The 16805-nt window shown below is 48.2% G+C and overlaps 1 protein-coding gene across 1 annotated transcript in view; it reads right to left on the reverse strand.

Moving 5' to 3' along the window:
* The window catches only part of LOC138510678 (vomeronasal type-2 receptor 116-like), a 57181-nt gene extending 43541 nt beyond the window's left edge, over positions 1-13640 (reverse strand). Inside the window, exon 1 of the mRNA XM_069626457.1 lies at positions 13626-13640. Coding sequence (XP_069482558.1) covers positions 13626-13640 — 15 coding nt within the window. The remainder of the gene's footprint in view (positions 1-13625) is intronic.
* Between the last annotated feature and the right edge of the window lie 3165 nt (positions 13641-16805).

The following is a 16805-nucleotide window of genomic DNA, read 5'->3' on the forward strand; positions in this document are numbered from 1 at the left end:
GTACAGTTTATAGACTAGATTTCTTATAGTTGAATGATGTGTTGATATCTTTTTGATATGATGAAAGCTGCTTTTTCAAATAGGTCCTGAAATGCAGGCCAATGAATGTCCTTGCAGTCCTGTGTATTTGCGCACTGGACAGATATCCATATTTTGCAGCAGTTTTATTTTGATTTTGTCTTTGCCTTTTACATATTGACTGAAGAACTGGTGTAAAAATTTGAATGATTTTTTGGCAATGTTACACTTTGACGTGCATGACCATTTGTATACTGGACATTCTGGTTCAGTCGAATGGAGAATTGAGTTCTGGGGATATTTTTGTAAGCAATATTTCTTGTTCCATTATGTTATTATTACGTTTTCCATAACCTCGTCCACTGCTATGGATGGCAATTGTGTTTGTTTGATTTTGTTTGTATGCTTCTTCGTTGAAATATGGTTCTTTGCTTGTGGTGTGACTCCATTCACCTCCACAGATATTTAAGAAGTTATTTTTGTTGACATTCCATTTATTGAGAAGCTTTTTTTGTAATTTAGTACTTAGTTTTGTTAGTGGTTTCATTCTGTTTAACACTAAAATAAATAACTTTCTTTTGAGTAGGATTGCACTGTCTATCGAAGCTTCTAAGATTAATTTTCTACGGTAGTTTTTAAGAGTTGTGCATGATTTGTCTCCTGTTTGTACAAGATTCTGAAGGACTCTGTGGCGGAACTTTTTTGCTAATATACCTTTTTTGGTATGGTTACTTCCTACTATATCAAGATTTATAGGAACAGTTTTAGCAGTAGTGGTAGCTGCATTTCTGTTAATCATTTTCTGTTTTCTTTTACATTTTGATAGAGGAGGCAAAGTTTCTGTACTGGAAGATTGTTTGGTTTTGCTAAATGACTGTATTAGTTGTTTTGTTTGAAATCTTTGTACAAACTCTGCTACAGATGGATGCTTATTTTGGACATTTTTATTTTCATTTGCTCTATTTCTGCGTTGCTTTCTATGGACTTGCTTTCTGGTAGGCATTCTGTGGGGTCTGTTCAAACAAAGAAAATAGAAGGTATTAGTTGGGCTGTTGTGCAATGTATGTGTGCTGTATGCATGAGTGTTTGAGTATGATGGTAAAGATGTATCTGGTGGTGTGTGATTGTGCGTTGGGCAGCTAAAATTAGTTGGGAAGGCTATTCTTCTATTTGTGTGTTACTATACTGTGGTTCAGATGACAGTAGAAAGTGAGCTATTGGTGAGGATATGCACTAATAGAAAATCAAATGGTGTAAAATTAAAACAATTCTTTGTTTTGTAATACTAATATTCTAGGGGCTGAGTTATGTTATTTGTGCTCTAAAAAATGGGGATTTGTTTGCCATTCTGCATGCCAATCCCTGTTTAATAAATGGTGATTTGTGGGTAGAATGGTACACAAATCTTTGTTTTTTTGGTGCACAAATTACATGAATCACCCGCACAGTGTGTTTGAGTAATATATTTTAATAACAAGATGATGCATATAACAATTAACATTATAACAGTAATAGTGGAAGCAATTTAAAATTGAGAATCAGATCAAGAAAACAGTAAGTAGACCAATTAAACTGAAGGGGAGAAGGAGAGTAGTGCAGGTGAAGTGAGAAAGAGGGAAGGATGGGGAAGAGGAGGAGGAGGGAAACGGATGGGGTTAAAGGTGAGAAGGGGGGAGAGGAATGGGGAGGGAGATGCTTAAGGAGATAAGGCAAGGGGGTATGGGGCAAGAAGGTGGGAGGGGTTTCATGTTGGGTAATGGAGAAGGAGAGATTTGAGGAAAGTGTAGAATGAGGAAAAGGTAGAAATAGAGGGGAGCGAGAGAGGTAAGGAGTTCCCGTGCAGGGGGGCTAGGAGATGGAAGGAGCGGAAACAGGATGTGGCACAAGGGGAAGGAGAAATAGTGAGAAGAAAGTGGTCAGCAGAGTGAAGGGAGTGGGAGGGAGTGTAGAAAGAGAGGAGAGAGGAGAGATAAGGGGGAGCAAGATTGTGGAGAGATTTAAAGACTAGGCAGAGAAACTAAAATAGTATTGTACTTACTTTTTTTGTGGAATGAGCAGGTTTCTTTGTAGTTGGTGTTTGTAGTTCAGATGTTGCTGTTTTCCAGGAAAGTGGTTTTCACTGCAATTGTAAAAGAAAGAAGTCCGTAATTTTGTGTTTTTATAGCAGTGATGTTAATTGAGAGATTCATTTTTATGTCTTTGTTGTAGTATTCTTGTTTGATATCTGAACATAGTGTATGCATGCAGTTTCATTTGACTATGTGCAGCCTTTGTATTTTATTTATATTATGTTAGTTCAACATGCTTTGTAAATGAATAGAATATTAAGGATATGAAATTCACTTGGTTTTTTAAAGCTGTGTTATAGAATGTTAGGAGAAAGAAGAAATAATGTTATATTTATTTTGCAATTTATATTAGGTAAATGGTAGAAACTGTATAGAAAAGCATGGAATATATGTATTTGTGAAGCTGTGGGTAATAAAGTAGAAGGATGTGAGTTACAGGTAGTGGTGTTATCGTAGCTGGGAGCATTTCAATGAAAGTGTCTATGTGAGTGAGTGTATGAAGATGCATGACATTTTACTGGCTGTGTGTTACTTTATGATACACTACTAACAGACCGATTCAACGATGGAATGAATGTGCGCTGAAAAAATCGGCGCATGTGTGCGAAAACGTGCGATTCGCAGTGCTACTGGAAAAATCGCAGTGCAAGTGCGAATATCGCAGGGAAACCAGCGCACATCTATTCATGGAGGTCCGTGCGCGAGTAAAATGTGGGATGTGCGCTGAAAAAGTGTGCGGCGCACGCCGGCGCACAGGTCATCTAACGGCGTGCGCTAAGGCCACAGCGAAAGCGCACATAGCGCGGCGCACATAACAAAAGTAGGCAGAACACGGGGCGTGACACGCGGAATGGGTAACAACTTGTGAAAATGTGGGTGTCACGGGGGAAGTACAGGAGGCAAGTGCGCGGAACGCCCACACGCTTGCCTACAACACGTATTCATGGAATCGAATAGGGCAAACCAGCGCACGGGCAAAGACGCGCACAGGCCCATACACGTCCGCCACATGAAAGCAGGCGGTAGCGTCCCTGTGCATGAAAAAAATGTGTGCCAAAATGTGTGCTAACAAAAAGCGCGTATACACAGCTCTGATGAATGTCCCATACTGTGGCCCTCTAGGACAAATGACGTGCAAAGGGGTATGCGACAAACATGGACACCCGCTGTGTGAATAATAGCGTGTGCGTGTATTCCGTGGGTGCACGGGAAGTTTTACACGCGATCGGGCATGGGGGGCGGGGTATGTGTATTTCAGGGGCTCACGGGAAGTTTAACACACGATCGGGCCTGGGGGAGCGGGGTACGTGTATTTCAGGGGCTCGCGGGAAGTTTAACACGCGATCGGGCCTGGGGGAGCGGGGTACGTGTATTTCAGGGGCTCGCGGGAAGTTTAACAAGCGATCGGGCCTGGGAGAGCGGGGTACGTGTATTTCAGGGGCTTGCGGGAAGTTTTATACGCGATCGGGCCTGGGAGAGCGGGGTACGTGTATTTCAGGAGCTTGCAGGAAGTTTTACACGTGATCGGGCCTGGGGGAGCGGGGTACATGTATTCCAGGGCTTGCAGGAAGTTTAACACGCGATCGGGCCTGGGGGAGCGGGGTACGTGTATTTCAGAGGTGCGTGAGAAGTTTCACATGCGATTGGCCTGGGTATGTGTATTTCAGGGGTGCGCAAGAAGTTTTACACGCGATTGGCCTGGGTACGTGTATTTCAGGGGTGCGCGAGAAGTTTCACACGCGATTGACCTGGGTACGTGTATTTCAGGGGTGCGCGAGAAGTTTCACACGCGATTGTCCTGGGTACGTGTATTTCAGGGGTGCGCGAGAAGTTTTACACGCAATTGGCCTGGGTACGTGTATTTCAGGGGCGCGCGAGAAGTTTGACACGCGATCGGGCCTGGGGGAGCGGGGTACGTGTATTTCAGGGGCTCGCGGGAAGTTTAACACGCGATCGGGCCTGGGGGAGCGGGAAACGTGTATTTCAGGGGTGCGTGAGAAGTTTCACACGCGATTGGCCTGGGTACGTGTATTTCAGGGGTGCATGAGAATTTTGACACGCAATCGGGCCTGGGGGAGCGGGGTACGTGTATTTCAGGGGCTCACTGGAAGTTTAACACGCGATCGGGCCTGGGGGAGCGGGAAACGTGTATTTCAGGGGTGCGTGAGAAGTTTCACACGCGATTGGCCTGGGTACGTGTATTTCAGGGGTGCGTGAGAAGATTTACACGCGATTGGGCTGGGTACATGTATTTCAGGGCTGCGCGAGAAGTTTCACACGCAATTGGCCTGGGTACGTGTATTTCAGGGGTGCGCGAGAAGTTTCACATGCGATTGTCCTGGGTACGTGTATTTCAGGGGTGCGTGAGAAATTTCACACGCGATTGGCCTGGGAACGTGTATTTCAGGGGTGCGCGAGACGTTTGACAAGTGATCGGGCCTGGAGGAGCGGGGTACCTGTATTTCAGGGGCTCGCGGGAAGTTGAACATGCGATCGGGCTTGGGGGAGAGGGTATGTGTATTCCAGGGGCTCGCGGGTGGTTTTAAATGTGATCGGGCCTGGGGGAGCAGGGTACCACTCAATGTCTGCCTTGCGTGTAGAAGAACGCGTAGCCAACACCCACCCGCTGTGAAGTAATAGCGTGTGAACCCCAACGCCTGGAAAACACACGCACCGCACCCCACGAAAAGCACGTACAGAGCAATGGAAATCCACTTGGGATCTTCAAGCCCTGCCAGGGCAACGCCCGTGCGCGATACGTCACAGACGCGCTTACGCGCTAAGGGCCTTTGGTCCAATGAAATAGCGTATGCGTGCTGACGCGCTTACGCGCTAAGGGCCTTTCCTCGAATCACACGCTGACGTGCAGAATGTTCACGTGCCAAATCACTCCGTATCAAGCTGGCAACGCGTATGAACATGGAAGACCATGCTCCTGCCCAGAAGGCCAAATTACTGCCCCCCAGAGCCCCGAGCACGCTCCCACCTGCCATCTGCTGCTGCCTGACTGCCTGCTGCCCACGTGACCTGCTATTTGCTGCCTGCACATCAGCCAGGGGTGCAGTTGCTGTGACCACCCCTGCTGGAACTGAAGACTCCCGACTGGGATTCCATCGCTCCACAGCCCAGCCCCAGGACCCAGATGCCAACCCACTGCTGCCTCTGGGGTTGCCATGTCGGGCACAACACCATCTGGCAGCACTGGCAACCCCCAGCCAGAGAGGCAGAGGGCCACCAGCTTCAGTGCCACCGAAGTTGGTGTCCTGGTGGAGCAAGTCCTGGGCAGTATGATGCCCTCTTCGGAAGTATGCGCGCCGACAAGGAAGGACGGACCAGGATCTGGACGGACATCGTGACTGCCATCAACGTGGAGGGGGTGGCAGTCCACGACTACAAACATGTCAAGAAGCGCTGGGATGACTTCAGGGCCAGGACCCTCAACAAGGCCCGGTGCCTCGTGAAGCCAGTGGATGGTAAGAGGCGCCGGGGCCACCTGTCGGAACATCAGATGATGGTCCTGGAAAGCGCTCCACAGCCAGGTCCTTGAGAGGCAGCCCGTCTGGAGTTGAGCGGTAAGTGTACATGCATGCTGATTGTAGGCTGTGCGTGTGGTGGTGTGCCTGTAGTGTGCAGGTTGCACATGTGTTTTTGGAGGGCCATGTATGGATGTGTATGTACAGGGCCGTGGGGCTAACACATGCGAGTCCTCTCTTGTGTGAGACACATGGATGGTGCATGTGTGTGTAAGCTTGCATGGCAAATGCAGATGTCTGAGCACACATGTTTGAATGACTGTGTATGTAAGTTGTCATGGTTGTGGTGTGACACATGGATGTCGGTTCCAGCTGCATGTATCTGCACCGTGTACATGTGCATGTGTGTGTATCTGACAAGGGTGCAACAGTGATGCAACATGGATGCTTGGGACACTGATATGTAGAAGACTGATTGCCCGATGTGACATGGGTGCAAATCTCATCACTGCGACAGTTGGTGGAGGTGTACACATGCATGTAGGTGTGGTGGCGTGAGTGCATGTCTAGTGCACTTCCTGTGTTTTATGTGATGTCTGGCTCACCTTTGGCTGCTCATGCTGTTGTATGTGTATGGATGTTGCTGCCTGTTTCCATATGGCTGTGGAATTGCTCATATGTGTGAGATGACATGCCATGTGTGTTTGGGATTGTGATGCCATGTCTGAAGTCTGATACTGCCACTCATGTGCAACTGTCATGTGTGTATCAGTCCATTGTACAGTGTCCTGATGCCTGTCTCCTATCTCTCCCTGTCTGCAGCGTCAACTGATGAAGAGGGCGGAGAGAATGCTGTCGAGCACAGCGGCGGGGATCACACCACCAGCCGGAGACGCAAGGCCCAGCTCCCCTCCCAGGTTGTCATCTTGTCGGGGAGTGAAGAGACAGGTGCCGCATCCCAGGCCGCAGCTGCCAGGGGAAGGTCCAAGAGGCGGAGGTCGGAGTTGGACTCCTCGGCAGCAGAAGGGGCAGCTGAGACCCCACAGGGTCCGACGGCAGAAGATGGCACGGAGTCATCCAGGTTGGTGGAGGTTTGGGGGAGGAGGAGGCCGTGCAAGGGACAGTTACGGGGTCTGGAGGTGGGGATTCCACTGGTGCTAGTGGTGCAGCGCAGGGGCAGGGACAGGAGGCAGCACAGGCCGCCGCAGAGGTGCCTGTGTGTAATCCTGTCCCTGATCCTGTGACTGCATCATCTCGCACCAGCAGGGATGCCTACGTCCAGACCCATTTTCAGGGAGGGGATAGCCGCACAACAACTGGCCTTCCTCTCCCTGCAGACGTGGCTATCCGGGACCGGGTTGAGCCTGTCCTGAGTGTGGTGGCGATGCGTCAACGGGCCATGCGAGGTGACCTGCGGTCTTTTCATGAGGAGACTTCAGGTCATCTCGTATGGCTCGTTGACCGTGTCAGCCTACTGGGACAAGTCACCCTGGCCGGAATCCTCATTTTACTTGAACTTGCTACAACCCCCTCCTCACCTGAACCCCCTATGCGCCAGTCGTTCTCTGTGCCATCTTCCCACCCATGTATCAGCTGGGTGCCCTGTGGAGCTGCCTCTGACCGTGCAGCCAGGCTGGTGGAGGACACATCCCTGCCACAGTCGGGAGTTGGACGTCCAGCAGGGGTGGCCACCTCGACAACTGCACCCCAGCTGGAGGAGGCTGTGCAGGCAGCAGGAGGCAGGGCACAGGCACAGCAGCAGCAGCAACAAGGTGGGAGCCATGATGGCTCGGGGCCTTCGCCATCGGAGGGGCAGGCATCGGCCGGAGGGCAGGAGGACCCAGGACGGGAAGTGTCTTCCGTGTGGCAGCGGTTGGCCCACGCCATAGATGCGGAGCGGCAGCGGCCGGAAGAGGCACGGCTCACGCTGGTCAGGGCAGAGAACTCCATGCGGAGGGCCCTGAGGTGGGCCGAGTGCCTCGAGGCCATTCGCGGGGACCTGGTGGTCCGGATGTCATCGTCCCTGCGAACCCTCGGGGCCATGGAAGTGGACCGCCTCCGGGACATCGAGCAGGAGTTCGATGATGCCCTGGCCCGGGAAATCAGGAAGTGAGCCGTCGGACTAGCCCGCTGCCATTGTATATAGTTAATTAGTGTTAGGTTTCCTTTTGGTTTTCATTTCATTTGGGGCGCTTGGACAATGCCCCACCTTTTTGTATATAGTTATTTTCGTAGGTAGTTTCTTAGGTCGGTTTCTTTTCTTTCGTCGGGCTCATGGACCCTTGAACATTGCTTGTAAATAGTTGGACATTGGATTCATGTGGACTTATGATTTGGATTTCACCATGGAGCAATGGATTTTACTTTTTACGTTTCCTTTGGATTTGATTTGGTGGACGGAGAGTTTGGACAATGGATCATTAGGATTTCTTTGGATTGCTTATAATTTTCATTTTCTTATTTTTTTTACTTGATTTTCATTTCATGTTTGACTTTTTTTATGATTTAATTTCATTGCATTGATTTTGGTCATAATACAGTTTTATATTTTACTTCCATGTGTGTGATTTGCGCATTGGGTTCATGCATGTCAAAATGTGGGTTGACAGTATCAATGGCAACCGGTGTGTGTGTGTGTGTGAGACGGACATGTGTTGCTGTAAATAGTTGACTTCTGTCTTGAGATGGCCAAGTCAGTGTGGGGTGGATTGGGAAGATCATTGTGTGTCAAGACTGGGGTGGCGTTCTGTGGTATTTTGGTGGACATGAGGCACATGATTGTGCATCTTCATGTCATGTTGGGGGGGACATGAGTGGGGGCCTGCTGGCAGGTGCCCCTGACTGCTGGGGGGTGGGGGTGCAGGGGGACATGTGTGGGGGCCTGCTGGCAGGTGCCCCTGACTGCTGGGGGGTGGGGGTACAGGGGGACATGAGTGGGGGCCTGCTGGCAGGTGCCCCTAACTGCTGGGGGGTGAGGGTGCAGGGGGACATGAGTGGGGGCCTGCTGGCATGTGCCCCTGACTGCTGGGGGTGGGGGTGCAGGGGGACATGTGTGGGGTCCTGCTGGCAGGTGCCCCTGACTGCTGGGGGGTGGGGGTGCAGGGGGACATGTGTGGGGGCCTGCTGGCAGGTGCCCCTGACTGCTGGGGGGTGGGGGTGCAGGGGGACATGTGTGGGGGCCTGCTGGCAGGTGCCCCTGACTGCTGGGGGGTGGGGGTGCAGGGGGACATGAGTGGGGGCCTGCTGGCAGGTGCCCTTGACTGCTGGGGGGTGGGGGTGCAGGGGGATATGTGTGGGGGCCTGCTGGCAGGTGCCCCTGACTGCTGGGGGGTGGGGGTGCAGGGGGACATGAGTGGGGGCCTGCTGGCAGGTACCCCTGACTGCTGGGGGGTGGGGGTGCTGGGAGACATGAGTTGGTGATCATATTGCAACATGACATGTGGCTTGGCTGGGGGGCATGCCCATGGTGGATGGGCTGCCTGCCGGACATGACCGGGGGTGCAGGGTAGTCTCCTGTGTTGTGGGCTGCCTGCAGGGGCTACCAAGCCCATTCACGTGTGAAACTTCACACGCACCCCTGAAATACACGTACCCCACTCGCCCAGGCCCTTTCGCGTGTGTAACTTCCCGCGCACCCCTGATATACACGTACCCAGCCCATTCGCGTGTGGGACTTCACGCTCTCCCCTGAAATACACGTACCCAGGCCAATCGCGTGTGAAAATTCCTGCGCACCCCTGAAATACACGTACCCAGCCCATTCGCGTGTGGGACTTCACGCGCACCCCTGAAATACACGTACCCAGCCCATTCGCGTGTGAAACTTCAGGCGCACCATTGAAATACACGTACCCCACTCGCCCAGGCCCTTTCGCGTGTGTAACTTCCCACGCACCCCTGATATACACGTACCCAGCCCATTCGCGTGTGGGACTTCACGCGCACCCCTGAAATACATGTACCCAGCCCATTCGCGTGTAAAACTTCCCGCGCACCCCTGATATACACGTACCCAGCCCATTTGCGTGTGGGACTTCACGCGCACCCCTGAAATACACGTACCCAGCCCATTCGCGTGTAAAACTTCTCGCAAACCCCAGTTATACACGTACCCCGCTCGCACAGGCACTTTCGCGTGTGGAAGTTACCGCGAAACCCGTAATACACGTTCCCCGCTTGGCGTTTGCTGTTTGGCAGTCCGGTAAACTGGTTTTGGGTTGGCGCAGACCTTTGGGCTGGATTGGGGATTTTGATGCCTTTTCCTTGCGCGAGGGCGTTCTTGGGGGTGTAACTGGCGCTGCTGCAGGGTCGCTGCGCCACTCTGCACCACGGCTGGTTTTAGAGGCTAAAATCCATGAATACGCTGTGCGCTGAAATGGATTTTATCGCACGCGGCTGGTGCACTCTATCGCATGGGAACACTTTGCGCCAGCCGCCTGCACCACTTTTGTGCGAATTTCCATGAATTACCCTGTAAGTGTTTTTCCACAATTATATTGATATTTCTTCCATTTTCTAATATTATAATTTTTTAGATAGGTGTGTGTGTAAAAAAAGAAATTAGATAGCAGACAGGTTTGGAAGTGACAGTTGATTTTAGCAGATGGAAAAAATTACAATAAGTTCATTTTATAGGCTATAGAGGTTAAGTGGCAATTAGTCTGTTTATATTCATTTATAAGAGTGTACATGTACTGTTCAGAAAATATGCATGCCGCTGCAAGTAGAAGTCTTGAAGACTTGTACAGTAGTTTTTGTATTAGGTGCTTCCCAATGATATGAGACTTGTACTCAGAGTGATCTACAGTACATTTGCAGTGCTGAACTCTGATGATGGAGTTAGATGTAGAGGTCTTGGATGTGATTGGTGGGTGGTTGTGTGACTGGTTAGCTGTATCCAATGAGGGAATGGCACTGAGAGTGAAGTGGAAATGGTAGAAGGGCTGTCTAAATTACGATATGTCCACTGTCGCACTTCGTATGTTCCACGATCATTCTGAGAGATCACTTGGGCTAGATGCCGCTAAAGTAATTCAGACTTCCTTCCTGAGAGCACAGCTTGCAGGGAAAAGAACACCTGTCAGGCCAAGGGCTCAGGCAAAAAGGCGGAACGCACAGCGGAGCTAGAGGGAAGAAAACAAACAAAGCAAAGATTACATACCGTTTGTTGACAATTCCAGTCCCTCTACCCCGTCCGAGCCCCACAAGCTTACCTGTGTATTCCTTTTTTCCAGCGGAATACCTACTTGTGACAAGACACAAGACTGGGAGTGAGTGAAGGTCAGAGGAAGTGTTCTTGCTTGAAAGAAGGGGGGACCAAAGACTTCCCCCAATAATGGATCAGTGATGTCAACAGCAAAGCGTCCCCCAATCCAATGAGTGAAAGCAAAATCCAATGTTCCGAAAGCAAATAAGCGGGAAAAAACAGCAGAGCGTCCCACAATCCAAGGAGTGAAGCCAGGAGCCAAGTGTCTCAAGATCCAAGGGAACGGAGCAACACAGCAAAGCGTCCCAAAAAAAACCAACAAGTGTGTAGTTAAAGAGCGCCGTACTTGCTAGCGCGGAAAACGACACTCAGTGAGAGATTAGAAGTGGTGTTTCTTTCTTCGCTCGGGGAGCGGATGGCCAGGAGCGATTGAAGAATACGGGATTGAAGGGAACCGGGAGCCAGACATGAGGAGCAGAACCCAAAGCAAGTCCGATGTGTGTTCCGTGGTCGTCGAGCAGGGGAGTTGATCAAACGGAAGTCTAAGACAGAGTTAGGAAAATGGATAACAAGGATAACAAGGTCCAAGGCAAAGGTAGAATTCAGCAACCAGGTAAGCAAGGAAAGAATAACTTATCCCAGGAGCGTAGCCCGCGTAACCCAATGGTTTAGGAGCACCGGCTTCTGGGGGCGTGGCCAAATATAGGAAGTGAATACAAAGGAGGCGTGAAACGCACACAAAAGAAAGTGAAAACGTTCCAAAGGTTCCTTGCAGGCACGGTCCTCTTGGGAGATGTAGTTGATTACCGGCGGTGGCGTCGGCGTTGCTGTAAACGCCAGGTCAAACGCCATGGGCTTCTCCCCTGGGCATAAGAATGTCCTAGGAAACCGGAGGGCGTGACATCCGCGGACATGGCGGTAGTCTGCGGACATTGTGTATTACATACAGGGATTTTGGGGTGGAGCGGCATGTAAATGAGAATGAGCAGAGCAATTGATTGGTCAGTAAAGTTTAGTGGGTGTGTTGTGTAAGGAGAGAGTTTGTCAGAAAGTCTTTTTACTGAGAGAAGAACAGATAGCTATGGCTGTGTGTTTCAGAAAACAGATTGTCTGGATTATGGGAGACTCATGGATACATTGGTTGGAGGTACATGCACAAGGCTGTGGAGTAGCTGCAGATCTTGGATTCCCTCATGCGGAAGTGCACTGGCATGGACTGTGTGGAATTAAGTGGCTGGACTTGGTACCACTCTGTGCTAGTTTGCAGACAGAGCTTCATCCAGACATAATAATAATTCATTGTGGAGGGAACAGTTTAGGACATGTATCAGGAATTTCTTTGCAATTTGTGATGAAAAAAGGACTTGGGAAGGTCATGGACATGTTTCCAAATTCCCAAGTAATATTTTCTCATATTGCGCAGAGACAAATGTGGCTGCGTTCTTCTCCATTTGGTCCACAAATGGAGAAATCAAGGCAGAATGTTAGTAAGGCTGTTTGTGCCTTTCTAGGAGATGTTGGCATGTCCTCTTTTCACAATGAAAATATTATGTTTCGTAGCACATACATTTTACGCAGAGATGGAGTCCATCTTACTTATGCTGGTAATCAGAATTTTCTGAGAAATGTACAGAATGCATTGCGTCCTTTTGTGGAATTACAGCCATCCATTTTGCAGTAGGTGTTGACTATTTCAAGTTTTTCAAACACAAAAAAACACCAGGTACCGGGACGCACGGAGGGGCAGAGGTGAAGAGCCAAGGAGACATGAGGAAAAGAACAAAGCAATAGCCAAAATTGAGGGGACAGTGGCGGCTGAACATAAGGCAAGTCCATGGAAGTGGCTAACGCAAAGCTGGAACAAAAAGAACAAGAAAATAGCAACGACCAGGGCCACCCAGCGTCCTCAGGAGAAATCACTGCAGTGAAGTGGAGAGGCCCGAAAAAGAAAATGTTACCTTGGGCTCGTGGAACACAAGAGGTCATGTACATCTGACCACAGCAGGAGATGTGAACCTAGGCCTATATGACATAATATGTCTTCAAGCAACATGGCTGGTGGACAAGCCGGCGCTCGATGGCTATACTGTGGAAATTTCTGCGGCAGTGAAAGGTCTGCTAGGTAGACCTTCGTCGGGTCTCCTAGTAGCGATCAAAACAGGACAGGAGCTATCGGAACGAAGAAAATGGAAAGAGGCATACGAACTGCTGGTGGTCTTGACGTCATGGAATCAGCCAAATGGAAAGAAACAAGAGCCCCATGCAAAGCCCTTAGCGGTATTCAATTGTTATTGGAACCCACAACGGATTTCCACTAAAACGTTCTGTGCAAACATGAGTGCTACGATCGACAAGCTGCACGAGGATTTCGAGAAAATCGAAATAGTAATATTCGGTGAATTTAATGCGAAATGCTCCAGCCCAGGGATGGCTCACCTCGGAACCATGCACGGGAGCGGAATATATGATGCAGCCGGAGAAAGAGGAAAGGCGTGGAACGAAGTCATCAGAGTAAGGAACATACAAAACACAGATGCCCTCTTCCCTTTGCAACAAAACCTTCCAACGTGGGAACGAAATGCCGCAAAAGCGACCCTGTACTATATCTTTATCTCTGAGGGGCTTACAAGTGTCTTGAGGAGTTTCGAGGTCATAAAGACTAAACAAAGCGATCACAACTTGCTATCGTGCTCATGGCAAGGCCACAGACCAAATTAAGAATCCTACGAGACAGCTATCAGAGCCAACGCCCAGAGAACTCATCTAATAATAACTGAAGCAGACATTGTGAAAATCAAAATAGCGTGGACCCAAAAAAAAAATAGATGAAATCCGGTGAGGTCAGGCCAAACTACCTACCTTTGCTACTGGCATTTCGAAGGCAGGTGACAAAAAACTGCGGAAATCCACTAGCGCCAAGACACGCTTTTGACAAAGAGTTGGTAGACAAAAGAAAAATAGTTTGAAGATGGAAAAGAGTAGCAAAAAAAACCAATGCTCAGGAAGATTGGGAGAAATGGAAGCAGGAAATGAAAGGGTATACAAACTGGAGAAAACAACACAGAGTTTCCCAAATCCAAAAAGATGCCAAAGAAATGATGATCAAATTGCAATCAAAAAAGGCCAGGGATTTCTGGGGCCTGGTAAATGCAGCAAACAATACACTAAGTGCCGTGCAGAGTAACGCAGTGTCTGAAGCAATTTGGATGCGCTACTTCACAACAGAATTTAAGAGCCCGGACCAAGACGTGGGCACAGTGAAACAACGGACCAACACTCCATGGCTTGACGTATCCGACCCAGCCGATATTGAAAAAACAATCAACAAACTAAAAATATCTCGAGCCCCTGGTCCGGACGGCCTTTCAAATATGGACCTCAAACTGTGCCCGAAGGAATGGTCAGAACTGATCAGTAAGATCTTCGAGGAGTGCGGCAGAAACAAAATGATCCCGAAAACCTGGCTGAATGCGGTCATAGTTCCAATTTATAAGAAAGGAGCACGAAGTGAGCCTGAAAGCTACAGACCCATCGCCCTACTGGACATAATAGGAAAGATCTTTGCCACACACTTTCTGACACATTTTGGTGCCTGGGAACAAAATAGGCCTTCGAAAGACGTCCTGCAAACAGGGTTCCAAAAAAATGGCAGTACGGGGATCAACATTCTACTTCTGAATATCCTGAAAGCAAAGTTAAAGGAAGAGTCCCAAAGGATATTTTTGGCTTTTGTGGACCTATCCAAAGCTTTTGACAGGATAAACCAGAGAAAGCTATGGTCGAAACTACAAACCTGGAATTGCCCAGAGGAGGTGTTGGACCCAATAAAAGCTCTACATGCAGAGACGAAAATTAGGGTGAAATTAAATCTACAAGGCACCTTTTCTGAAGAGATTGAAGTAAACAGAGGCGTCAAGCAGGGGTGCCCACTGGCCCCGGCCTTATTCATTGCATTCCTGGGCGACTACCAATATTCAGAAAATAAAATAAGATCTTTCCCCCCTAAAATCGGAAAAACAGAGATTCCACGCCTGTTATATGCTGACGATGTAATTTTGATCGATCAAACAAAAGTAGAGCTTCAACGGAAACTATCAAATCTGGCAAGATACATCAGTGAAAACAACCTCGAAATAAATAAATAAATCAAAAACAAAGGTTCTGGTAATAGAAAATGGTCCAAACCAAAGAAAGAAAAAGCAGACGATGTTTATTGAGAACATGAAAATAGAAAACGTAAAGAGCATCAAATATTTGGGTATACTGATGGACAGTTCCCGAATGGACAGCGCTTGGCAAAGTCAACTGTGGGAGAAAACAAAGCGCCTGACCGCACAAACAAGAGCAGTGGACAGAAAATATGGAAAATTCTCGCTAACACCAGCGATCATCTTCTATAAATCCAAGGTAGTGCCGCCCTTAGTATATGGACCAGAAACTTCTCTGTACATACCACGACAGCTGTGGCCTAAACTGGAGGGTTATGTATGGAAAACGCTGCTAGGGGTCCCGAAATCGACAGCTATGCCGGCGATCAGGAGAGAATTGGGCCTGGTATCCTTAGCAGCCATGGCGGACCAAAGCACGATGAGATTATTTAGAAAAATAATCATGTCGGACACGCTAGAAATCGAAGCAGGAAAATGCAGAGCTCTAAACAAATGGGTAATGGCCAGAAAAGAAGATCTAAAAAAATAGCCTGCTCTGAAAAAGACCTGATGGAAAACCCTGACCAAATCAAACGAAAAATGAAAGAGTGGGACTGGATTATCACATTGGAGAAAGCAGCAGGTAATAAACTTCTAACACATTTACCGCCCACTTTCAACAGTCTGACAAAACCTCAAAATTACTGTCAAAAATTTCCAGACAAAAAATTGAGAACCCTTTTTCTAAAAGCGAGACTTATTACCAACACGAGAAGTCATAGCTATTAACCTATGCGATAATCAAGCAGCAACAGAAACAATAAAACACCTAGTGATGGACTGTCGGAAAACTATGGACAATCGAACAATCTACCTCCGACCGCTGGCATCAGTGCTTGGTGCTTAGAACCTGAGGACTGGTGGAACAGATTAATATCAAGTGAAAAAACAAATTGGAGGGTGGCCATGGCAAAACTAATAGACTTAGCTATGAAAAAGATCAATTCACATGCGGCCGCACTCCAAACCTCCTCAAGATCTGAACCAACATAGGGAAGCAGTCAAAGATGCAAATCCCCAGGGGGAATACGCATAATGAATTCTAGACGTCGAGATGAAGGGGGATTGCGTGAAGTGCTTCCCTAAGGAAGGAAAAGAAAGCGTGAAGAAGTTTTGATAAAACTCTGTGTTTTAACACACTGAGTAAAATTTCAATAAAAAAAACACCACCAAAAGGCTCTTTTCAGAGCCACCACTTCCTCCCAGAGAAAAGTGCAATGATTTTGATAGGACAGCACCCCAAAATTATAGATGTTCGTGAACTATCCGTGGACTTCTAAAAAAAAAATAGCACAGAGCCCTGCTCCAATTATTTGTCATTCTATTTTTAGACTGTGAAAGGCGGCTCTGAAAAGAGCCTTTTTTTGGGGGGGGTTTTAGTTGTTTATATATTTATATGGAAACCAAAACCACAGCGTCACCTTAACACCTGGTTCACGCCACAGCTAAGAGAATTACGTAAAACCAAAAGAACCACTGAGGTACTTTGGAAAAAACATCCCACAGCTTCTAACAAGTCTGAACTAACCTTAGTCTCCTCTAGCTACAAAGAAGCCATACTTCTTGCAAAAAAAGACACTTGTAACAAAAGGATTACACAAGCGGAATCCAATACAAAAGAACTCTTCAAGATACTCAAAGAGCTAGAATCCCCCACTGCCCCCACTGACAAATGTATTACTGACACACTATGGTGTAGTAATATTCAGAAAGCCTTATTAGACAAAATAGATTGTCTACAATCCAAAATCAACGCAAAAAAAATCCTTACTATTAGCCGACCCTAACTACAAACAGCCACCTAACAAACATTCGACCTTTCAGTCAAACT

This window comes from Ambystoma mexicanum, chromosome 6p (genome assembly GCF_040938575.1).
Source record: "Ambystoma mexicanum isolate Mex_15411 chromosome 6p, UKY_AmexF1_1, whole genome shotgun sequence".
NCBI classification, from domain to species: Eukaryota; Metazoa; Chordata; class Amphibia; order Caudata; family Ambystomatidae; genus Ambystoma; species Ambystoma mexicanum.